Source organism: Sander vitreus, chromosome 17, assembly GCF_031162955.1.
Source record: "Sander vitreus isolate 19-12246 chromosome 17, sanVit1, whole genome shotgun sequence".
NCBI classification, from domain to species: domain Eukaryota; kingdom Metazoa; phylum Chordata; class Actinopteri; order Perciformes; family Percidae; genus Sander; species Sander vitreus.
Genome location: NC_135871.1, coordinates 19,336,866 through 19,363,694, shown reverse-complemented (window position 1 = coordinate 19,363,694; position 26,829 = coordinate 19,336,866). Strand labels below are relative to the sequence as shown.

At 38.2% G+C, this 26,829-nt stretch overlaps 1 protein-coding gene across 1 annotated transcript in view; it reads left to right on the top strand.

The window, feature by feature from the left end:
* Positions 1-525: 525 nt before the first annotated feature.
* The window catches only part of LOC144532317 (VPS10 domain-containing receptor SorCS1-like), a 49,294-nt gene continuing 22,990 nt past the window's right edge, over positions 526-26,829 (top strand). The window contains exons 1-6 of the mRNA XM_078273010.1: positions 526-1,248; positions 17,160-17,227; positions 18,979-19,078; positions 19,307-19,465; positions 20,848-20,921; positions 26,695-26,759. Coding sequence (XP_078129136.1) covers positions 526-1,248; positions 17,160-17,227; positions 18,979-19,078; positions 19,307-19,465; positions 20,848-20,921; positions 26,695-26,759 — 1,189 coding nt within the window. The remainder of the gene's footprint in view (positions 1,249-17,159; positions 17,228-18,978; positions 19,079-19,306; positions 19,466-20,847; positions 20,922-26,694; positions 26,760-26,829) is intronic.

Here is a 26,829-nt window from a genome sequence, read left to right as displayed (position 1 = left end):
TGGAAAATGCAAAGCCTCATTGTATCTTCCATATAGGCCCTGTCAGGAACATTTCCACACAGACTACCAGAGCCAGAACCAATAATGTCTCTAGACATTTCCCCATGGGATCCCAACATCTGAATATCTCAGATTATTTCGATCCGATGCATAATTACCTATATATCCAGTCTCATATTTTACAGTGGAATAGTATCTGGCACAGTAGTCTGAAAAACAGAATAAAAACCACAGGGGACCACGTGCCTCTACAGATATATAACTTCATTAAGTGTACGCTGTTTTTTTCATCCCGGTTGAGATGAGGATGCGGGCGTATGGGCCCCTCTCCCCTCTCGTCCAGGATTCAGCCTCCAGCTCCTCCTCTGATGCATCGTTTGCATCAGTAGGGAAACACTTGTCTGCGCGCTGCTGTACCTCCCCACAGTGCATTCACGGACTCCACTTTATCAGGTGATGACAGACAAACGCTCAAGAGTGAAAATGATATGTTTTTAACACGCCTGAAGTCGGAATTAACGTAGAATGGAGAAGCGCCTTGGTCACTGCCTTTTTATCATTCTCTCTGAGTGGATTTGGCTCTTCACCCTAACTTCCATCCTTGGCGGAACAAAAGCGGAGATAAGGTGCATTCCCTCGTGCCAACTGCCGCTAATTGCAGCATTTCCCAGGGAACTCTCGGAGCTGGATTTGAGTAATTTTGGCGAGGCACGAGTTGAAGAATTGATTGGTTTTACGGAGGGGTCACCGGACACCAAACCCATCGCCTGCGGGGACGAAAGGCACAACGTTGCGGAATTAACCGCGAGCGAAGAAAGTTCGTCCAAAGTGCAACCACGATTAGGGGTTCATAACACAAGTTGTCTCAAAAAGGACGCGTTGAACGGACAGCAAAAACTTTCCCACCCGAAAGTGTTTCCTGGAAGTGCTTCGCCCGCGGCTGTCACTTCTCCCAGCGAGGCTAACGTAACCGAAAATAGCACCGGTGATGGGAAAAAGAACAGCTTTTACGTTGAAAATGGGGCACAGGTTGATGTGACAGTAAACGAGGATACGGATGTGGCCAGCTGGAGACGAACACGGAGTGCGAGGAGCGCAGAGACTTGGTCTGAACTCAGACCTGAGGGCGGGGAGGGCGCTTCGTTGTCGGACCAGGAGGAGTTTGAGCTCACAAGTTCGACATTCGCACTCACCGGGGACACGGCTCATAACCAGGCGATGGTGCACTGGTCCGGACAAAACAGCAGCGTGAGTAGCCAATGTGCTCCAGATTTACGCATGGACCTCTTTTGACGCAGTGAGTGGTCAGTGTTCACTCATAAATCTTGCATGGTAATTTGAGTAATTTAAAGCAGTAGTTTAGTATTGACAGAGCACATGAGACGAAACTGTGATTACATGTGACTGCTGAGAGGTTGCGGAGTTTGAGGTAATCAGTCTTTGCTTACATCATTCTCTCTCTCTCTCTCTCTCTCTCTCTCTCTCTCTCTCTCACACACACACACACACACACACACACACACACACACACACACACACACACACACACACACACACACACACACAAACACACACTCCCTCTCTCTCTCTCACTCACTCACACACTCACTCACTCACTCACTCACTCACTCACTCACACACACACACACACACACACACACACACACACACACACACACACACACACACACACACATGCTATTGTTTATGGATTAGCTGCTTTGGCAGGTAGGCTGAAGTTTAAAGGAAACAAATATATAAGTCAAAGAAGTTTTATTTTCTGCAAACAGTTTTGCTGTTTTGTTCTCAAATCACTGATTTTGGCTGTAGGCATATATTTCGTATATGAGATCAATGAACCTTTGCACCTGTCTTCTTGCTAGAGCCTTATCCACCTTGCTCAAAATAGAAAAATGGTTGATCCTACTAAAGGTTAAGTAGACAGCTCACTGAACACACTCGGTCTAAAAGTGAAAGTCATTGTACAGCAGATATGCTAAAATGATAATAAGATTAATAATATAACTTCACTTATTTAACACTCTTTACACTAAGAATGTAACTTGAAGTGCTGTATACAATAAAGAGAAATGGGGAGTAAAATATATAAAATAGCATCATAGTATTTTTGTAAAATAATAAATACAGAGAGAGCTAAAAGACAAGTTGAAAGCTAACAGAAATTGATGTTTTAACCTCCAGCTAACCCAGTTTAGGAACATCCAATTTTCTCACAGCGTATCTGTGGTTCTGAAAATCTAACAACCCACTGGAGGATGTGAGTGAATCTGAAGGCACTCAAAAAAACATGGAGTATTCGATGTAAGCCATTCAGAGCTTTACTGCAGGCCTATATATAGAGACTTTAAAATCAATTTGGAAAAATACTTGGAGCAATGTGCAATTCAGCCAAAAACCACACTTACATACTCTTTGTCTTGTTTTCATTAGGAGTCAAGCAGCAGAGTTTTAATTATTTCTAGTACCTAAATAGACTTTTCAGTAATACTAGTGGAATGTGTTGTAGTTTAGCCTACTTGAGACGTAAGCATAAATTAGCTATTTGACATCTTGCTGGTTTAAATTGCACCCTGACAATATTTCTGAGATGAAAGAAGCTGATTTGGAGGTGTGATTTAATACTTAAAGCAGCGTCTAACACACTATCAAAGAGGGCTCATGCTTGATGTGAGGAACCAGAGATCCAAGAAGGGCAGCATCTAGACTGATAGCATGAGACCACGTCCCAGTCATGTATTAATGATTTAAAACGCATTCAACAAGACCAACCCATTTCACAAGGGGAGTTATAACAATGCTGCAGTAAAATAACGCAGCCAACCAGAACAGTATCTAAAATGTTTTGTGATCCATCTGACTGTTAGTCAATAAAATCCAACAAATAGTTTGAGTCAAGTTATGTTTTTTTTTAGTTGTTTTTTTAAACTTTTGCTCTCATTAAAGGAACAGTTTGACCTTTGGGGAAATACACATTTTTGCTTAATGAATATGAAGCCAGCAGGTGATTAGCTTACCTTAGCATTAAAGGACAATTCCGGTGCAAAACGAACCTAGGGGTTACTAACAGATGTGTACCTACTCGATCTCTCTATGGGACATGTTTTCATGCTAATCAAATGTGTTTGTAGCTTGAAAGAAGCTAGCGCGGACCGCTGTTTAGCTTACAATGCTAGTATTTGGGGCACAGGGGAAGTAAAAACAAATCGCTATTTATACCACTGAAAAGGCTCAAAATATCACCAAACTTAAATGGTAGCATAATGAGGGTCCCTAAATGTTAACCGAAGCATTGAGAACATTGTAAGTGTACAGACAGTTTATTGAACAAAGAGCTGCGGGAGCTCCGTGAAAGGGCTATGAGAGAGAGAGAGCTACTGGTAGTCAATGCCGCAACACAGCCTCGTACTTCGGGAAACTGGTCGTGTACCTGCGGACATTGTGAAGCTATGGCCACCGAACAGGAGTGTCTGTGTTGCACGGAGTGGGACCTGTTGCATCGCAACACCCAAGAGACGCAGTGTTTTGTACAGTCTGAAGATTTCCCCTCTCTGATAAACAGGGCTGTACTAACTTTTTTCCATGTCCCAAAAATAAATTGGAGACGGCGACCCAGACCAGAGGGACCAGATGGACAGTTATCCACTGAGTAAGTACACTAGACAAGTTATGCAGAGTGCGATTATTTCAGATATATTGAGCAAATTGCTTTTGATTTTAGTTTGCATCGCCAGCTGTAAGTCATGACTGGTTTTCAAGACGGCGGCCCCATGTAAACATGAACGTGAGTGTCTTTATTATAATAAACTGTCTGTACACTTACAAAGTTCTCAATGCTTCGGTTAACATTTAGGGACCCTCATTATGCTACCGTTGAAGTCCGGTGATAGTTTGAGCCTTTTTAGTGGTACAAAATAGCGATTTGTTTTTACTTTCCCTGTGCCCCGAATACTAGCGTTGTAAGCTAATCAGCGGTCCGCGCTAGCTTGTTTCAAGCTACAAACACATTTGATTAGCATGAAAACATGTCCCAGAGAACGATTGAGTGGGTACACATCTGTTATTAACCCCTAGGTTCATTTTGCGCCGGAATTGTCCTTTAAAACTGAAAGCATGGGGAAAACAGCTAGCCTGGCTCTGTCCAAAGGTATGAAAATCCACCTACTACCACCTCTAAATTGTACTAATTAACAAGTTATATATTGTTTGTTTAATCTGTACACATACAGACAACTATTTCTTGGCTCTCTTAGCCATTTCACCCTGTTTCCATTTCTTATGCTAAGCTATAAGCTATCACATCACAGCAACATTATCACCAGAACATGGCATCATCTTTTTCACAGTTACTCTTTCTAGTCCTGTTTTGAGAAATTTCCCCCCTGATGACAGAGCCTCATCCTGCCTACTAACAATGTAATAGTGTGTGTGTGTTCCTACTTCTGCAACGTGCCACACCCTTTCTGTCTCTGTGTATGTGCAGGCCAGATGGTCACCAAGAAAATTTGCAGATTTTCCAGCTGGTGTACTCTTTAGAAATCTATTTAAAGTAGTAATCTATTTCAAAAGTGGCCAATTTCCTTTTTCCAAGTTAAAGGTCTTTGTCTCACAGTTCAGTCATTATGGCAGCAATCTGCTTCCCTGGGTTTATAAGAAGATTATGAGATCTTAAGCAGCCAGTCACACATCAATAGGCAACCTTATTTTACAGAAGAAATAAGGAGAGAAAGACCATTTGTAAAATGTTTAAATTGTCCAACAAATACAGTGTTTCCCACTGATTAGAAAGCAATTTGTGGCGCGGGGGGGGGGGGGAATCTGTTGACAAACGGAAATGTCAACAGATGAGCGCATCAGTGCACACGGGGCAACAAGCGCACGTTAACACAGGTGTGCACCTACATAATAAGCTTTTTTAAATTTAAAATGTTCAATGCCGTATCGCGCTGATGTGACCGAGCCCAACCCAAACCCGAACATCATTTCTAAATATCCGTCTGAATCCCAGCCCGGCCCGTTGGGTACCGACGGGCTCGGTTTTGGGTATCCATCCTTTAGTCCACGTCCTCAACACATGCCTTTTTCAGTCGCGGAAAATACTTTTCAATACTCATCTACATTGAAGCAGCAAACATTCAGTGTAAGAGTAAAAAAATGACATAACATTATTTATAATAAGTGTATTTGATTCACAGCTGCTACATATTGTTTTGACCTCGACAACCCAACTGCATTTTACCACAAACTTGCGACTAGTTAACTTTCTAAAGCAGGCGCAATCGCTTGTTTGCTAAGGGTCGGGTCGGGACTCCAACATTAACACACTTCTACATTGTATTCAGAATATAAAATATTTTTTATAGGACTTTTTAATGTGTGATTGTGTAAAGGTGTTCATGAGATACCAACCTTTCATGAACTTGTGAATTTCGCCAGCTGTCTTTCTCTCGTTTTGATGGAGACAGACGTTGTGTGCACAGGGGGAGGGGCTGTGTGTGTATCTGTGTGTGTGTGTGTGTGTGTGAGACGCTTGAGTGACAGAGAGACGGAGGAGAGCAGGGAAAGGAAATGCAACTGAACGAATACGCTGTGTGTTTTAAATAGCGTGTGTTGATTGGCGCACCGCCACAAATTAGTCTATGTGTGGGAAACAATGAAATACAAAGAATGAAGAAAGGGTCTAGGGGCTGGTAAATGCTTGCAGTGCTCATATACGTTGTAAATGGGGCTCCTTTTGTTTTGGAAAGTGCTTCTGTCTTCAGACACTTCAGGCAGTTCCCACATGTTGATGACATGAAATCAGTTTTTCACACTTAAAACACGCTCAGAAATTCAGACATTTGTTTGCAGCCTACTGTGATGTGTTGCAAATTTTGAGATCAGATAATTGGTTTAGTTGTGGGTCTACAGAACATCAGTCAATTTGCATACAGTTTGTGAGACCCATTGTTTGAGCTTCTTGCTGACTTTTAATTAATATTTTATATTATTTATTTATTTTTATTATTCTAGTTTTTTCTGTCCAATTCCAGATTTTATTTTGCCAGTAATTTGCTGCTGAAGCCTAGTTGGTGGGTGTTACTGTTACAATGTTTATCATTTGCCCAGTGATCAGAGTTTGAGAACTAAGCTGCAGTATCATTTCAGCCTTTCAATCAACATGAAAACCAAGGAAAATATAGTGCTCAATCCATTGCTGCTTCTGCACTGATTCATGTGGTTATTGTCCGTCACTAACCCGAGTTTCTGCACTGGTGGTATTTACAGAATCTTCAAAGACTCATCTATCTATATGAAAATATATTCCTTCTGCTGAATAATAAAAACACATTTTTTAACTTGTTTCCCAAGTTGTGCCTGCTTATGTATGCTAATGCATGAGCGACACAACCTGGGCCGTGTCCATAACATGCAACATTTCAATACCAAGTGTCCTCTCACTGAATTTAAGGAATTGAATTGCAGCAATTAACCAGCATGCTTTAAGGATTTAATTACAATGAAAAAAATTGGAATGAACGTTTATAACATAATTTTAAGCAAGTAAGCAGTATTGCAGTATTATTAAAAAGATGTATTTGAGTGTGTGCTTGATTCAGAACTCGAATGCAGCATTAATGCTGCCATAGCCATGAATGGTTTCCCTTCAGGAGCCAGTACAGTAGATAAAAAACTTCAATCATCTTCTGTTGCAGAGGATGTTATTCAAAGATCCACTGGGGCTTTATTAGCATCAGCCAAGACCACATGTTTTACTGAAGAAAATGTTAGGGCTTCAATGTCTGAAGGTTTCTAGTGTCCAGCAAGGCATATTTGATTTTGTTGGGTTTTTATAACTGCACAGGTGTTCGTAAAACATACTGCATGTCCTGTTGCCCTACCTCTACACTATGCTATTGTTATCTTCTCTAATATAAAATGGAGAAAGCTAGCAAGCAAACTAGCGATAATCATGACACCAAACCTTCTAAGAGGTAATATGAAGAAGCATTTTAGTTTCATTTTTGCATTCTGTATGTTTTAATTAATCTTGTACACTGTGTTAACTCACACACGCTTAAATCAGCCTTTCTGTACGGCTTAAACATATGATTTCTTTGCTCACACTGTACAGATCAATTGACCAGTCATGACGTAAGGTGGTCACACTGAAAGTATACACGGAACCCACAGTCAGTTTTGTCCAGTGACAATTCCAATGAAGGTATTCAAAGAAGAAAATTTCTAACATGCTAGAAATTCATGTGATTGCCCAACAGCCAGATCGTTGATGGTTCAAACTGAACATCACACAGCAACTAATGTTGCAGAAATTTGGGGTACAGTACATCGTCTGCTCTGCTTTACAGTAATGTTAGCTCGTCACTTACAAATAAGCAGAACAAAATACTCTACAGAAAATGTAACATTTTTTAGGATGAGGGTTAGTTGCGTTTAAATTAATTTGAATGAATGACTAGTTTTAGCATGTTTGGCTATTATTCAGGTGCTCTAGTTTCCTCTCACAGTCCAAACACATGCAAGTAAGGTGAAACAGCAAAGTCTAAATTGCCTGGGACCCGTTATAGGAAGGAGGTTTAACAAACTCTGAGTCTAACCCTGAACTTTGAGTTGATTTACCCTGAGTTGGGAAACTCTGAGTTTTCGGTTCCAGAACAGCTGATTTGAGTTGGTTCACTCTGCTCAGAGTAGGTTCACTCAGAGTTAAGCGCGTGCACCACCACTATAAAAAGGCAGCATGAATAGAGCCATGATACTGCGATTCACCATGGTAACAACCACAAAGTGGTCGGTGGAAATACTCATGCGCACATACAGCGAGTTTGAACATTTCGTTAAAAAAGCAACACAGTGGCTGCAGCAAAAGAGAGAGAATTTGCATGGGAGAAAATTGATGCTAGAGTAAATGTGTAAGTTCCAATATAGTGTATTAATATCATATTTAATCATAAGTATAATATTACTGGTGAAATGGTATTGAACCTATAATCTATTTCATTTAGGTGCAATCCTGTGGGCGAAAAAGTCCTAGGCCTACTAATCCCATTCTGAGGCTGCAGCACCATCATCATCATTATAATTCATAATCTTTTATTTCAAAGGGTTTACATCATTCACCTGCAATACTGTGGAACTCCTTTTTAATGGCTCTTACTGGTTTGTGTCCAGGACACACTACAAAAACATTTAAAAAAACATTTCAGAGCGAGTAACACTTTTCTGACGGCTCTGCATACAGTGGCTTTACTAATATGCTCCGCATCACCAATATTGTAAAGAAAACTGCCGTTTGCAAAAAAACGCAATGCGACACAAAGAATCTGCTGGGATGTAGAGCATGTCCACGATGGGTGACATTAGTGATATAAGGACGGATAAGGTTATGTAGGCTACATAACTGATAGACTGGTAAGAAAAACGATACCGCTCAAATAGGTAGGCTAGTATCTGGAAATAAAAATGCATCTATAGTCGGGGCCTCAATATCATCTCCCGACGTATGTTTAACTCCCTGCGAAGTAATACAGCTTCTTCATCCACAGGATCGTCGACAAAAGTAAATGCCATGTTTTGAGAAAAAAAACATTTTATAGTCTGCCTAACACAGTTAATAAACCAACCCTGTTTTTTTATTCATGCAGATAACAAACTGTGCTAAAATGTGCCTGATACAGACTGAATGAATGAATGAGGAAATGAATGCGTGCTGTGTCAGAGGGAGGAGACTGAGAGAAACTCGAGGTTTATTGAAGAAAACCTGCTCCCGACCAGGTTAGGTTCACAGACTCAGTTACCATAGTAACTGACTCTGAGGTTAAGTTACCTCTCTTTCTGAAATGGGCTGGAGTAACCCCTTTTTCTCAGATTTAAATAACCTCCCTTTCTGTAATGGAAAACCCATAGTTTCCCTCATCTCAGAGTTTTCACTAAACCTGCTTTCTGAAATGGGCCTCTGTAGGTGTGAATGTGTTACAAGCAGCACACTTTATTATTTATTAAATATCACAGTGGACTTTTAACAAAGTAAAAAGGAACATTGGTCCTAATTTAAAAAAAAGCATGTGGACATGTGCCAATACGATAGAGCTCTCTTCAGCACCTAGGACATTTTTTGGAGTTTTTGTCCCAAAATAGTCAAGTTGTTGATATAGAGCCTGTGTCTTCATCTCACTGGCCTTCTTGGCAAAAAGGGGTCTTAGTAATTTTTATCCATAGCTGAATGGCCGCTACTGTGTACTCAAACACTTCAGTGTCAGAAACATTTGTTGAGTGTCTCCATCTTTGGCAAAGGGCTTTTGTCTCTTGGGACTGACTGAACGATGTATCAAATATTTGGTGGCATTCTCCAGTTCCACTTGAAGAATCAAGGTCCTTGAAAAACCAACGTATCTGCTGTTATATTTCACATTGTTGAGCTGAGTCTTGCTGTCTTGAACTGTGAGATGAGCAAGCTGTCAGTCCTGTCCATTCAATGCAAACATCTATCTTGTTCTACTGAAATAATTCAGTTGTGTTTAATCATTAATCTCCACTGTCCTTTGGAGAGCAAAAGGGTGCCATACCTCAATTAAACACAGTGGGAAAAAACTCCATAAAAGATAACACTTTGGTGCTATTAAGACAAATGTCATGTTGTTACTTATATAATCATCCATAGACATTTAAGATTGTGAGGCAAAAAGGTGAAAGTAATCAGTCAAACGGAGCAAGGGTTATTTCAGGTTGAATTTGATTCTAGCTTATTATGACATGTTAATGACATGTTAATAGGATTTACCTCGACTCTTTCAATGCCTGCACAAAAGTGAAAGTGAAATTAAATGACTGTATCCACAGTATGTTCTGCTGTCAATGTGCAGCATGGCTTAATTGATGAACTCTTCAGTCAAAACAATCAGTACAACTTTAACTTTCTAACATGACACCTATTTATTCAAGGCAACATTAAAGTGAATTGTGACTTGCTGCTATTTATCTTTTAAATACACACAGTATACTATTTTTAATAAAAAACATAATCATTTATATGATATTATTTAAGTATTTATAGAACAATTACTACAGAAGTTACAGCTTGCTATACTACAAGATCTAATTTGGTTGACGCTGGGAACATTTTGTCAGTAAGCCCTCGCTCTGCATTTTAAATGGACAGACAGTGCCTTAGGGGGAGGAACAGGAGACTTACCGATGGTTAAAGTTAAAGTTCTAGTCCAGTTTTATCTCTACCAACCATCCCTACCTTCCCCACATTGATTCTGGTATCTAAGCATACTGTCACAAACAGCCCTGTTCTGGACACTGTGACGCATGCAGCTTCCTACACATAGCATGCTGACATGCTCAGACAACGCTGCTTTCAGTACGGACCCCTGCCAGCTCCCCTCTCTCCTGGCTGGCTGTGATGGACAGGCTGCTGGGGTTGGGGGGTGGTGGTGGGGGGGAGTGAACATAACACATCCTGCTAAAGAAACATAAATAAATTCATGAAATACATATTGATAAGAATTGTAATAAAACGACTCAACTTAAGACGTCCAAAGACAAATATTTTTTTTTTCCTTACAAATTCAGGATGTGGCCTTGCCTACATGGCATGGATAAACAGAAGGGCTGATTTTTAAAGCTCAGCATTGCGATGAAACTACCGGCAGGCTGAGTTTAGCTCTGTCAAGCCACCAAGCCTTCCTGCGGGGAGGATCTCTAACGCCTTGAAATCCTGCAGTGTGTTTTTCTATCGGTAAGCTGTGTTCCCCCGCCTGATTTTTTCTTCTTCTCCATTGCGTGCTGTCAAATAGAGCAGAAATGCCATAAAAAAACAGAAAAAGATTTGATCCTAGACCATGATACAGTTAATTAGGCTGGAACTGGCTCTTACCTTTCATTACCTCAGCCAAGGTTATGTTTTTTTACACGATTTATTTGTCTTTTTGTTTGTTTGTCTGTTGTAAGCAAGATTTTTGCAAAAATACTGGCCTGATTTTCATGAAACTTGGTGGACGGTTGTAGCATGGGAAAAGGAAGAACCTGTTACATTTTGGAGCTGATCCGAATCATGGGTGGCGATACTAACAATTTCAAATTGTTCAATAGTGTCAGAACATAGCCAATAGTAGAAATTAGATAATAATAATAATAATAATAATAATAATTTAATTTTCTTTTACAGACAGTCACAAAGTGCTTCACACAATAAACCTTTGTTAAAATACAGTAGGATCCAAAACAGAAAATAAACAAGCAAAAACTAATACAATACCAATGAAGGTAAAAGATTAAAAGACTAAAAACCCAAAATTACAAACATGAGACAAAAGCGAGTTGAAACAAGTGTGTCCTCAGCTGCTTTTTAAAATCGTTAACCGAGACTGCAGAACATAAGTTAATAGGAAGGGCGTTCCACAGAGTCGGAGCTACCACTTCAAAAGTACGGTCACCTTTAGTTTTCAAACGAGTGCGTGGGCCCACCAGTAATCCCTGGTTAGAAGACCTGAGGGACCTGTTAGTAGTGTACGGATGGAGCAGGTGAGAGATATAAACAGGCGCCTGACCATGCAATGCTTTATATGTAAGAACAAGAACTTTAAATTGGATCCTGAACTTGATCGGAAGCGAATGTAACGAGGATAAAACAGGAGTGATGTGCGACATCCTGCTGGACCTGGTCAACAGCCTTGCAGCAGAGTTCTAGACCAGTTGTAGACGGTCCTGGGACGACTTGCTGAGACAGGTGAAAACGGAGTTGCAGTAATCAAGCTGGGATGATATAAAACCATGAATGACCAACTCATGACTCCAAATCACATTCCAAATTCACAGGTGCTAGTAATCCTCTGGGAGAACAGGTACAATTTTAACACCACCACAATTGTAACAACGCCCATTTCTCAGACTAAGGTGTGGCTATAGACATGTACTGTAAATAAACACACATACTGTATCATTTAACTTATACTATTACTCACATCCAAATGTGAATTGTCTGCAAACTGGTCAGTCCTTTGTAAAAACTGCCATAAACTTGTTTTTTTCTGTCTAAGCATTTGATATTTGTACATATGTACCTGCTAAGAAGGTACCAAATGTATGTTAAGTATGTGAAATATTTCCAATTTATAAGTACATAATAAATGCACATCTGAGATGACGAGGCTTCTGCTAGGCACAACCATATTTTCACATAATTCTGATAGTTTTGGAGCGATATCCAGACATATATGGCTGTTGTGCTTAAAGATTTGCGTATCATAGAAGACTGGACTATCTGCTTTGGTGGAGAGGCACTCTCCGATTGCCATTCTAGTTTTTTTATTTATTTATTTTACTTTGTTTTCGCTTATATCAAACTGATGTTGTGCAGGTCCATATTTTTGTTATATGTGCTCTGCAAGTTTTCACTCTTTCACTGTTTTTCCACTACTGTATCTTTTGAAATGCATTTTCCAGTCCTCTGCTAGTTGGTGTGTTTAAATTTAAACCAACACAGTCAGTACTCCATCTATGAATCAGAAACACTCATAGTTGCTGTTGTTGTCAGTCTGCTGGTTTTTGGCCATTGCTGAGTCGCCACTCATTTTGTGTTTCAGAACTCTTTCATTTTATAGTGGCCACCTGCATTACTCATTCATACAGTATGAGTTACACCATCTGGCTGCTGTAAGAAAAGCCTCTCATTCAGAACCTTAACTTTGATTTACTCACTGAAGTTTCCTTTTTGGATTTAGAGTGATGCAAAAACCGGAGGTTTCAAACACTGTTGGTGAGCCTAAGAAGACATATGGGCAAAATAAATCATTCCCCAGCATATTTATGTAATCTGCTGTTTTACTTTATGTCAAAGAAAATGTAATTTATTAATTATTATGAGAGTCCAGGGAGCTTTTAGTTTGTCAACATGCAACTAATCTTCTACCATCGCACTCAGCACTTTCAAACAACACAAGAGTGCTGAAGAGTTTAAAGAAGTTTAGAAGAAAATCTCCTTTCACAGTGAGCTCAACTTTTTGGTTGGGTGATTCAAACCTACCCTCTTGCTTTCTAATCTTGTCTGCATTGATCAGACCCCCTCCTAATGCACACTGATGCTTCCAAGCTCAGCAGGCCACCGTAGCCTAGCTGCTGTACTAGCCTTGACTTTCATTTATGGTGAAGAAGCAAATGATGCGAGAGCTGTAGCCTGAAGGAAAGCCGTTTCAGATGACTTGTCAACCAAGCTGCTACTTCCACACAGATTCGTGGTCTTGAAATGACGAGTCCAATAAAGTCAGACTGTTCTGCTTGAAAGCCTCAGCTGTAACATAGAGTACCTGTTTTCTGTCAATTTGAAATGCCAGTAATTTGATGCTCATAGATCAATAATATATCCTCTGCCAAGGTAACGGCATGTTGCCATCAGTCACATTGTAGCTGAACGTTATTACTTTAAGAATCTCATTTAAAAACTTCCAGTCATATTAATACCCAGTTCTGAAAGCAATGACCAATACTGTTTTATTTACTCCTCCTTGTATTAGGATATCAGTTTTTATTAGGAAACCCATAGCTTGTTTTGTGCAAAGTGATATTGTGAAGTCGCTTTATAATTCATGATTGCAGTGACCTGTTATCCATGTGAGAGCCAACAGCTCTGACTTCAAACAACCTAGCTTCAGCACAACATCTGGTCTATGAGGAAATGTTGCCGTTGTTAATGAAATTATATAAATTGATTTGGCAGACAAAAGCCTCTGTACATTACGTGTCTCACTGAGGTGGTATTGAAGTATAGGCGGATGTCCTTTCCTGCAGGCTTTTGAGTGAATCGCAGTGCCATAAACAATGTAATACTTAATGATTTCTTTATTAAAGGTGTTAAATTATGCTGTTTTAATGTGGTGATTTTATCAAGTGAAGTTTCATACTTTATGCTATACTGGCCCCTGGGGTTCGCTGCCACGTTGTTAACACTTCTGTGGTGTTAAAATCTTGTAGGCAGGTGTTCTCACCCTTCTCCTCCAAATTAGTTTGTCTTAGTTGTGACATTTCATGTCAGCGGTTCTCACTTATTTGAATATCATCATTACACAAAATCTTGTCTGTCCTATGAAAATGTGAAATTCAAATCTTTATAATTAAAGCTGCTATAAGCAATGTTATTTCTATCAATAATGTATCAGATTAGGCGTGTTCAAATTTCCAACTGGCCACTGTCAGCCCAAACCCACTTAAAATTAGCACACAAAAAAAAAGTGCCCCCCCAAAAAACAATGTGCGATGTACTCAGCCAGTCGCCGATGTATCCTTCCAATCGCCCAACCCTATAGCGCAACATTAATGCAAAAAGCAGGGAAACACTTTAGACACATGGCCAGTGTTTGATATGTCATATTTGTCTTTATTATTAATATTCCAGTCAGTAACTCTTGTAACAATTGCTTTTATGGAATCATCTAACTGTTTAATTGCAGTGGCTAAAGGTGATGACAGTTTAATTGATGAGGCAACTTAATTCCAACAGCTGATGAGGCTGGATCAACTGGTTGGTTGCAGTGAGAATGAATCATAATGTGTATTCTGTAGCTCCTTTCATTTGTCTCAGGTGTTCATCCCCCCTTCTGCTTTCTTGATACCCTACCCCTTCTCCTCGTCATACAACACCTCCATTTCTCAACAGTAATCTTTTCACCCTAAGCCCTATAAATCCCCATTAAGCCTCCATTCATTCTTACATAATGATCAAATTCATCCCAGTCCATTTACCTTCAAGGTTTAAGATTTACAAAGGATTAGAGGTTGAAAAATCAATTTGCTTGCTCTTGGATGTCAAGTAATGTAGTTTGGAGATATGTTGGTGCCACTGCAGTCTAAAGGGCTGTGCACTGCATGGTAGCTGGCATCAAATGTGACACCTTTGTTGAAATTCAAAGGGAAAGATATGCTAAAACATATGGCATTATTATTTAAATCCAAAGGGCAAATGCCATTATACAGTGTATGGTGTAAGCATTAAAAGAAGCAGCCTTCATCCAGTTATTTCTAATAGCAATTTAATGGCTTATGTGACTTGTTGAACTCCAAATACCTATTTCACACAGAAAGATCTACAAAGTGAATATTGTATCACTGCATTTATACGTCAACTTCCACTTTCACCGTCTGTCAGAACACAGGAAACTTTTCCAGCCGGCAAAGCTGGATGCAAATTACATCTGCCTGTAATCCTGGATCCTTCCCAAGCAAATGCATAAAGTTAATTGCCATACATAATGGGGGATATATTTTGTCCTAATTTTCAGACTGCTGCAGGTCGTTTTATTGCATATGACAGTGTCTATGAGGGTATGACTTTTGGAAGGTATAAAGGCCATTTTATTGGAAGACCATAAATCTCTGCAACCCATTCTAGACACCTGGTACCATAGTTATAACAAGCTTCATGGATTATCTCTGAACTAGAGCTCATCTATTTCAAATATTCAGCACAAAGTAATAGCAGAGTCAGAGTTTTTCAGTCAGCTTATTCACAAAGAGGGCAAATAATTAGGAAATAAGTTGGAATGCATTGCATTGACAACAAGAGGTTTTTTAGGAACTTGTGGTACATAATTTAATATTCACAGTATACAAATTGAGATATTGTGCAGGAGAAGATACATATTTCTATGTTAGAAAACAATCAGCATTATGATAAATGTGCAGGACATGTAAGACCATTTTAGTACAATGCATATATTACTGATTAGTTTATTTTAGAGCTCAAAAAAATAGGCTAGTAGATTTATAGTAGTAGAAGAATTAATCAGCAACTAATAATTGTAAACTATCAAAAGTAGAAAACTATCTGAAAATAGAAAACTATCTGTTTCTAGTTTCTAATTTCTCTAAGATTATTTTTTGGGCATTTTAGGCCTTTATTCATATAGGACAGCCGAAGACATGAACGGGGAGAGAGAGGGGAAATGACATGTAGCAAAGGGCGAATTTATCTTTAAAAAATCAAAAGTACTATCGTTTTTTAAAATTGATTTTACAGCTGCTGGAGTTGACTGTCACATTTGGTTTCAAGAGGCTTTTATTTAGAGATGAGGACGATTGACTTGTTTGATATGAGCGAAAGCCTAGAAAATAACTATTTGGAATTTCTACAAACTGTGCCAGCAAGGTTTTACAAAGTTCAAATTTCTTGTTTACATGATGAAGTTCTCACTTATTATGGAGAATGTTACCCCAAGCTCTCATAACACTCGATAATTAGAGGATAGCTGTGAAAAGTTGCCCAGAGAGGCTTCTCCAGAGAGCTATATGATCTGCAGATTTTACGATTGCACAGTGCAGGCTGGACACTGCTTCAGCGATTCATTTGTATAAAGGGTGAAGGGCACAATGTGAACAACTCTTTCTGTGTGAAGGACTGTTGAGATTTTATAAAACGCCATTGTGGAAAAATGCATTCTTTTGGATGGAGGTTATTATAATAATTGCAGTTTTTCCTTATATTACTGCCTCACTGAGAAAAAAAGGAGATTACAAGTACAATGTAGCTAAACATGGCTTTGTGCATCAGTAACAACATGCGTGGAGACACACAGGTTTTAATTTAGCTAGTTAGTCTCTCTTTAATAAATGAAACCAAGGCAAATAGAAATGTCCACAGTGAGCCATTCATTAATAGCTGGGGCAATTTAAAAGACATCTGTAAATCTATACTTTTTTAATGTATATCAAGTAAAGGCCTGTTCATTGTAAACCACGTGCACCACTTTTTATGATCCTTTTCAAAAAAAGATGCCCATGATATTTACGATGTCTCTCTGTGCCTGAAATAAAATATAGTGTTGACTTATTTATTCATTTAGTCATAGTTTGGTAGCATTTGCTGGTAGTCCACTGTGTCTCGGAGACCATTATAGCATGCATATGTGGTCATCTTTTTCTCAGAGAATATGCACAATTTTTATAGCTTCACGAAAAACAAAGCAATGGGTTGACATGCCATCACAGTTTTGTTTGTATTTTATAAAGCTGTGTCTATCAGGGAGATTAAAATACGTGTGCATGGATGGCTCAGCTCTATTGTTTCATTTATGTGACACTTTATTGCTGCTGTTTACTAAACTGATGATACCACTCCTTCAAAATAATCTGTTTAATCTGTTTCTTAGGTGATCCTCATGTTGACAAAGTACTACGACTTCAACTCTGGCAGAGTAACAGAGAGTTCTTTATGGAGGTAAGATCTTCTGTCTGGTATTACATATCAAAATGATTGTAGATTGTCAGAAATCTGCTACAGAAAATGACACATAAACATGGTTAAATGCAATGCCTTTTTAATCTGCTTTATAGCTGTGACTGAAGTGTATAGCACTTTTACGCATTACTAAATTCCAAATAAGTTTATTTGGATTTCTGTTATTGGAGTTTTATACCAGTTTTTTTATAAGAAGTAGTTTAAAACTCTCTGTTGTCTAATTATATATAAGTAACATTACTATGTTACTAGGTGCGTGTAGGATAACATAGTATACATTCATTTGGCAGACAAAATTAATATATTTTTTATGCATAACCCATATAACATGTAAAACATGAATTATTTTGGTCATTCTATTATTTTCTTCTTTTCTAATATTATATATATATATATATATATATATTACTTTCTTCATTAAAGTGGCTATAAACAATATTTTTATAATAATGAAGTTTCAAATGACAATGTGAAAGTGACACAGCCTAATAGTGAGTTTTCAGCTCATTGTATTGTCGTCCGGCCGGCAACTTTACTGTTTGGATCACTCTTACTGCTCTCATAGCATTGTTTTCGGCTGCAACATACAGATGTTCACTGAAAAGCTCTAAAAACCGAGTGTACACGACCTGCTTAGCACCAAACAGCAGACAGACACACTTAGCGACTAGCTGGTGAACATAGCATTTAGCAGCTAAAGAGCTTGGTATTTTGGAGTTGGAGACCAAAAACAGAGCTATAACAGAATGAGTATTGGACTTGCATTCATCACACAACTCCATACGAATGATAATGTTGCTCCCTGGATTTGTAACTATAGTACTTTTTGCTGACAGGTTTGACAGGTTATAAACTCAAAAGGTGATGCTATGTCAATGTTTTGTTCACAAATAGTTTCTGCCGCCCCCAAGTGCCCCATTGCACGTTAAATCTGCAAACTTTGTGGCAAATGGAAAGAGTTGCCACTTTAATACCTTTCTACATATTAGGTTTTAATAAGGTCAGAACAACAGAAAAACGTGGTCTGTGGGACTCCAAACAATCAGGAAGTAAATCGAATAGCATCAATTCATAAGGGTGAAATAATCAATAATGACGAGCATTTGGGAAATATGAAGTTCCTATAAAGAAAGAAAGATCCTATAAAAATATAAAAACACAGGAATCCACAAATGTGTTTTTTTTATTTTAAGCAGGATTAAAAAATTTTAAGGTTGCTTGTTTCTGAAATGTCACCAAGCATCTGGACCAACATCTATTTAGGTGACAATTTATATGAAAAACAACCAAAATAAGGTCAGGAAAGCAGTGCCTTTTTTGGAGGACAATTTATATATTTTTTTAGTATATCTCTGGATTTGAAAAAGTTTCTAAAACCTTTTCAAGCTTTTGTTTTCAGCCAACAGGCAATATTTTACCCAATCCTCCATTTGAGTTCTGAAACATAAAAATCACAAACATTAAATGATGTTTATACCCCAAAGCATCAATAATAATAATAATATCTCATTCCCTTTCAATGCATGTCACAGGATATTCTTGTTTACTTTGATAATTAAAAAAATCTCCATTCATCTAGCAAATTGCTTCATGACTTCTGCTGTTGCAATTTTCTGCTTGCCTGATATGCTTAATGATACCATCAGCATCTTAATCTCAGTAGATGTTTCTCCGTTCTCCTTTACTCTCCACAACTACATATTTACTTTATCCTTATAATTTAATTTTAGGTCAACTGATTATGGGACCACATATGAGAAATTTAATGAGAAAGTCGGGCCAAAAACCATCCTGAGCTACTTGTACGTGAGTCCGAACAACAAAAGGAAGGTAAGTTGCATCTTGTAAAAAAAATCCTGCCTGTATTGAAAAAAAATTTAAATTATTATTGCTGTGCAGCAGAGTTTTTATCATTTATACCACAAAGCAGCCCTGCAGGTGTCTGCACCACACGTTTGTTCCAGGCAGCGCATCGCACAAGTACACATAAGCCCTGTGGAATGGATGCTGTCAAGGTGGGCCGCTGATTCCCCCGTCTCCTTTCTCGTCTCTTCTCAGATCATGTTACTTACCGACCCGGAGGTGGAGAGCAGCCTGCTCATTAGCCTTGACGAGGGGGCGACCTATCAGAAACACAGCTTAGCCTTTGATATCCTCAGTCTGCTTTTTCACCCCGAGCAGGAGGACTGGATTCTGGCTTACAGCCACGACCAAAAGGTAATGTGTGGCTGTCAGTAGGCATGAAATAGCTGGAATAAAACTGAAAATGTGACAGAAAAAAATATCTCTGGTTACTGAATATATGTGTGGTTCACTTACTGCTTATCATGCACATGTTAGCTCGGTGTGAGTGTTCTGCCAGATTGTTGTTCCGTCCGTCCAAGCCTGTTGGCTCACAACAAAATTAATATCTTTATTAAATTATACAAAACATCTTTGTTGTCATGTTCGAGGGCATTCATTTTGATAATAACGGCTATCTTTTAGGACATAATCAGAGACATCTGCCACTTAAGCCAAGGCTGCCGTTGCCAAAATAGAAGCAACTGATCACCTGCTCCCCTAAAAAAGTCATACGGTCTGGCTGCAGACTCTTAACTCTGAATGGACGTGTCCCAAATAACACAGGGCAAAGTTAACAAGGAAGACACACCCAAACAATCCACAAGCTCACACAAAAACACAATTTGCGAGCATAAACACACACTCTTCATTATTCTGTGTGAGAACCTTGCTGTCTACTTTACTCAACACCACAGACGATGAAACTCAGCCTTCCCAGCATGCTATTGGAAGACTTGATTTTCCGAGAGAAAAACAGTCAAGGTCTGAGAAGTGAGATAAATAGTGCTGGGAGGAAGATGAAAGCTTAGTTGAGAACCATCGGCAGGTCAAAATAAAGACGCCATGGAGGAGTTTGCCTTCACAACTTTGTAAAAGCTAAATGTAATGTTTTTTTTTATTTTAACTGCTGAAATAAATTTTAGTTTGGTTTAATTTTTACCTTTATTGATTGCCTGTCATGTCTTTAAAAGTAAAATGCTCTTAGATAAATCAAAATGATGAGCTTAAGATGCTTGCAGCCTGATCATTATGGCAAGATGACAGGCCTTCTGAATGCTTGAACACACATCCAGCTTAGCAGTAAAAATAAGTCAAGCTTTATGGAATAAAAAGACTACAATGGCAGTTAAATGAGTGATTTTATAACACCAATTAGGCCGAAATCCTGCTGAGTTACTATAAGAAGGAGACACTTTGATTTTAATACAGAGACCAATTTGTCAGTCCACACTTCCTTCTTTTCCAAGGCATCAGAATAAATAATCTTTTTCTATTTCATTTTTTTTGCATCACTGTATTTTTACAGGAACTGATGCATTTTCTCATCAATGATGCATTTTCACAAAGTATGCACTCAGTAGTGCAATATTCAAAAGAACATCAACACATTGACGCCACAAAATCTACAAATCTTGACAGCTTCTTGATAATACAATTAGACATTTATCAGGGAATAATTATCTTGGATATTCTGATGTGGAACATTATTCTTTATACTGTAACTCATTTTGTTAATGCATTCCTCTCATTTTCAGCTCTATGTCTCTGTTGAATTTGGGAGGAGATGGCAGCTTGTGCATGACAGCGTCGTCCCCAACAGATTCTACTGGTGAGATGAACGATCAGTCATTTGTCTTCCTGGGAGAGAAATGCTGCAATATTTGATATGCTCCAAAACAGGGGCGCAACTACCCAGTGTCAGAGGGGTATGCAGCAAAAATTTTGCCCCCCCCCCCCCCCACCATACATGATGCAAAAAGTGTGCATCATGTATGGGCTTTAAATAATAACGGTTTATTTTAAAGTATATCAGCAACATTAATGGTTGCCCGGTTGTCCGTGGCAACCAAATTGTGACAATTGGCAACCTAATTATCACCCCTGGTTGATATGATTTGAGTAGTGAGTGGCTTTCCATCTCTGTCTGCACTATTTCCCACCCCCAAAAAGGACACCAATAGCAAAACCATACTGGACATTTAGTTTTGTGTGATCTAATAGAACTCCTACCTGATGTCATCACTGGTCTCATCTCTACCTGATGCCATCGCCGACCTCATGTCTGTCTCATTCACTCCTTGCCTGTGTTCTTCTCCACTAAGACATATTGTCAAAACATTATGTAATCGATTTTTCATTAGTTTTTCCATATTAATAATATTAAGAAATGAATCTGTTGGTATCAAGTGGCTCCCCTACACTTCCACCTAATGTTAGACCTACCTGTTGCCTTCCCCTGTCTTTCATGATCCACCATCCTCACACATGAATGAAATGAACTCACTGTTAAATATAGCAGCCTAAATTCAATTATTATCAGCCTAGTGATGGCATCAGATGAGACAACTATTATGTAGTAAGGTTGTGCTGCTGTTGAAATTACATTCACATTTTGGATTTTAAATATATATATATATATTTTTTTTTTTCTTCATATTTATTTATTTTTCTTCTTGTCATTTATTGTGCATGCTACCTTATATTTACCAGTTGTTATTTGACCTTAATAAAATTGAGATATCTCATGCATGGGATTGGAAATTTAGGGTTTAACCAAAATCTAAATGTAGCTATCAGCAACATTGATTTCCATTAAGTTAGCAAACACTAGTCAGTCTGTTAACATGGATATTTGCAAGCCTCCAAGTTTGGTAGCAAATCTATGCATGATTCCATGGTAAACCAGAGTTATAGCATTAGTTATGTTTTCCAGATTATTGTCATTTATTGTACATGCTACCTTATATTTATCAGTTTTCAGCTCATCAACCTCGGTTTTGCATATTCTAAGCTAGCTGTAAACCCCCATTTGGCTGCTACATTCCCAGTGTTAGCAAACGCTAGCTAGTCCGTTAACATGACTATTTGCAAGCCTCCAAGTACAGACGTCACACTTTAAATCCTACCTGTTGCCTCTCACCATCCATTTATTTAACTGCTGTCACGTCCCTTGACATGTCATCTCATTTTCCCTCTTTCTTTTTTTCTTTTTAGCCTCAACAGCTGTTTTGCTTTGAACTTTTTTCATAGACGGAAACTTACTACTCATACGCTCGTACCTGCTCACTCAGCGCTCACGGCGCCCACCCGCTCCCCGCTCCTTCCCCTCCCCCTCCCTCTTCTATGTCAACATTCTATGATGGAATCTTATGAGACAGGGCGCCTACTCTAGCCTGTTAGTCCTCTAAAATATTATATAATAACATTGAGGAAATGCAGAAATGATTTAGAAACGCACAACAGCAGCTACATATTGAAAATACCAAAAAAAGATATATATATTGTTTTGTTTACCATCGCTTTGGCGCCCCCCATGGTGCTGCGCCCCTATGCGCCGCTGCTCCAAAACACTATGAATAACAGACAAACACAAAATTATACATTAATTAATAAAAAATGTATGCATTTTTAGCATTCTGTTCACAGCAGTTGTACAGAGGGGAAATGCCTTCACTGTACATATTTACATGCTCCATAAAACATGTTTATTTAGATGTATATTTTTGCTAAAGATGCTAACAGTAGTATGGTAAAAACATGAGTAACATACTGCATTAATATTGCATGTTTCTGATCAGTCAGCAGCTCATTTACAGTAATATCAACAAAACAGTGTTATTGAGCCAGATTTGAATAATAAGTTTAGAGTGCCAAGTGTACTTTTAGGAAATGTCACGAAATTTTCAGAAGTGGTGGAAGAAGTACTCAGATTTAAACTTACTTTAAGGTCAAATTACAAAAGTATTATCAGCAAAATGTTCTTAAAATTTCAACATGAGAAGTATTTTGCCCAGTTTGACTGGGTATATATATATATATTTTAAATATTTACACTTCAATGCATTTTTTGGTAGAAGCTGCAACCTGTGGACAGGGCTGTTTTGTATTGTATTTTATATTTGTATCTATATATATATATGTGGAATCTTAATTTGAAAAGCAACCAGTTACTACAGTTAACAGTCAGATAAATGTGATGTAGTAGAAGTATAAAGTAGCATACAAAGGAAATATCCAAGAAAAAGTACAGTACCTTAAGAAAAGTGCTCATATTATGCTTTTTGGCTTTTTCCAGAAATGTGATGTCTCACTCTGTAGCAAAAACAGAGAGCTCAACACATAGGGTGAAAAGAGGAGCTGCAGCAATGTGCAGTACAACAAAAATATGGTGTTTTTTTTTAACCTGAAAATGAGCATAATATGAGCACTTTAAGTACATTATTTGAGTAAATGAACAGTTACTTACTTACCACAACTGATTACAGTACAGATTGAGTCAATGAAATCCCGTGACACATTTTAATCCCATTGCTTTTATTTTTAAATGCTAAACCACACTAGGCTTCTTTCTTTCTTTCTTTCTTTTAACTTAATATACTAAGTGTCTATATACTGATTAATATTTCATTCACTGGATGCATTCTGCCCATGAAATATTGTTAGGATAATGTTGGGACACCACAGTATTACCAATCAAATCATATCCAGTTTATTGAGGAGGTTACCCGATGTATATTGCACAAAATTTGCTGTGGTGATGTGGCAGAGAGCTTCTGGGTGTCTCTCAGAGTGTTTTAGCGTTATTAGCTGTTGGGTGCTGGTACAGGGATTATGGCCCAGGATAAATGTTTCATTTATAACGGTTTTTATAGTTGTTGGCGACAGAATCCCTTTCACACATAGAATGTGTGAAAGGGATGTGGAACATGGAGTGACCTACAGTACATGTTTTTGCATTGGTCTGGGAAATACGACCAACACATTAACAATGTTACAGTCAATAAAAAGCACTTTAGGAAAGAGGTGATGAAACAGACAAAACAAGGACTATCTCCTGTTTAATGAGACTGATGTTTGTATCCTCAAAGGGAAGGTGGATGTATGAAAACTCATTTCTTATGGGGGTTAACTAGTAATATATAAACTCCACAAGAGTTTGTGACTCTCTCCTTGTGTGTGGTTCAATACATGCAATACAAATACAAATTCCCAGCCCACATGGACTAATGAGAAACCAAAAGTACTTTTAAGTATTATTTTTAATATCATCCATCCAGAAAAACTCAGAGAAGCTACAGACACATTAATAAAAAATAAATAAATCATCAAATCGTGAGCAATAATACATGATCAATCATCTTCAGGCTCACCTAAATCACAATACAAAGCCTTTTCTCTGCAGGAAAACAATTAAATCTTTTTGCAGCTAATGGTAATGTACTTGAGCTCACACAGAGATATTTGACTTTTAGTTAGTTTCTGCTTCACATATGGCTTCTCTAAGCTGCTGTTGTTTTCCATGAGAGAATATGTTCATAATTTAATCAACAGACTATCTTGCCTCATACATCAGGAACAATTTGCACTGAGCTTCATAAATAATACACTGCAGCCTGTTGAGAAAAATAGAAAATAAATGAATCACAGCAAATAAAGATTTTACCTCACTAACCCAGATAAAAATGTTTCTAATGAGCTGCATAGTCACAAGTCAGGTATATTCTGTACAGTTACATTTTTACATGATATTAATATACTGTATACCATGTATTTCCAATAATTATTTACAGCTTGAGTTTATATGCTAATTACGGACAATGGTGTCTGAAATTGAAAAAGCATCACCCTGAAGTTTGAGCGTTAGAACATGATCAATCAAAAGACCAAATTTTTGATGTTCACATATGCACTTCTTCCTTTTATCTTTGAGGAAACAAGTCAACCAATACATGCCAGGAAGAAAAAAAATGCTCCCCACACATCAGACATCAAGTATGAAAGAATTTATTACATCACATCCACTACTCATCTTAATCTGAAAAAATTTGACAAACATGATTTAGAAAAACATGTTAAAAGCCAACCGCGCTAGGCAGACATACTGGTATGTGTTAGTTATGGGAGAACACTGTGTAACATTGCAAGGGTTTATTTAAGAGCAAGCGCTTCTGTTCCCTGATAGAATTGGATGAAGTATTTGACAGAAAGTCCATTAAAAGAGATGGAGCTGTGAGGTAATTACAGAGTGCTGAGGGAAGCAGGACAGGGGCTTTTTATATTATAGTTCAGACACGGTATGGAAAATGAGAAGAAACCCATCTTCGTCACAACAGCTGCTATTAATACAAGTGGCACTGGTCACTCCTGTCGCTCTGCATGTCATGAAGGATCTCTATTGAAAGTGAATGAAATGGCTAAGTGCACCTTACCCATAAAGTACAGTGCAGGTCAAATGTCTGTCAGGCCAGTGTTTATAGATACAGTTGTTGTGTTATTGCTGCTGAGAGAACAATTAAGATCACAGCTGTATTTCCCATGCCCCCTTACACATTCAAAATGAAAATCTAATGTAAACCACAACTATTGCACTTCTGATAACAGAAAAAACTAACTATTACTGTGAGCTAAATGCATTTATTATGTGTAACAGTTTTCTCAATTTTCTTTGTTTTTGTTATAATTATTTCCACAGCATCACATTATTAAATATGCCTTGGGACAGCAACAAAATAGTTGATAAAGCTTTTTTTTGCCTCAATGCCTTATTAAGCCACCTGATGATCAAAATAAATAACAAGAAAGTTACAAAACATTTGTCTTGTAACCAAGTCTACTATTTGTATAGGCACTGCAGTAGTTCCCATCCTGGGTGAAACTACTGGCCTAAATGTGGGTTGAACACCCTATGGTAAGGGTACATGAATTATCATGTATGCCAGTGGTGTAGTCTACGTGATATGGCATATACCCATATATAATTTCCATACACTTACAAAAGCGCGAAGATACATAACGTTTTGGTCATAAATTTACCCCGTCTGTGTTGCAAGTCAACTAGGAACAACAACACAGTTGCTTGCCGGTCATTCTCTGTGCAAACATGAAATGAACTAATGTGAATCACTAAAGTAGATATGAGATGAAAAGCCAACTCAAACTACACTCTCATTATTTTTGTAAGCCTGCCCCTGAAGCTACTGCAGCTTCGGGTGACACTGCAGCAGACGGTTATGTTACAGAAACTACAGAAAATGAGCCAGATGAGGCTGATGCTATACGTGGTAACGTTACAAAAAATGTATGGGGTTGTCGCTCTGGGACATGGGTGAGAATGAGGCTGGGAGGGAAAAATCACAGTATACTCACTACAAAAAACTAGACTACACCATTGATGTATGCATTCCTGATAGTTCAGAAATTACTACATGAATTCATTCATGCTTTTTCATTAATTGAATCATGCATACATTCATGATAATTCACGTACCCTTACCCATATGATGTAATTTGTAATGGGCACGACATTATTAATGCACACAATTATTAACTGACACTTTCAGCAGAAATCTTATGTTTCTTACCTGTTTGTAATACTGTTACAGGTCCAGACTGGGTTTAGACAAAGAGCAAGGAATGATTCACCTGGAGATCAGCGTCTCTGATGGACGTGAGTAATACAATGATGTTACCTTGGCAACATAGAAAACTAGATTAGTCTGAATTTTAAACAGATTTCA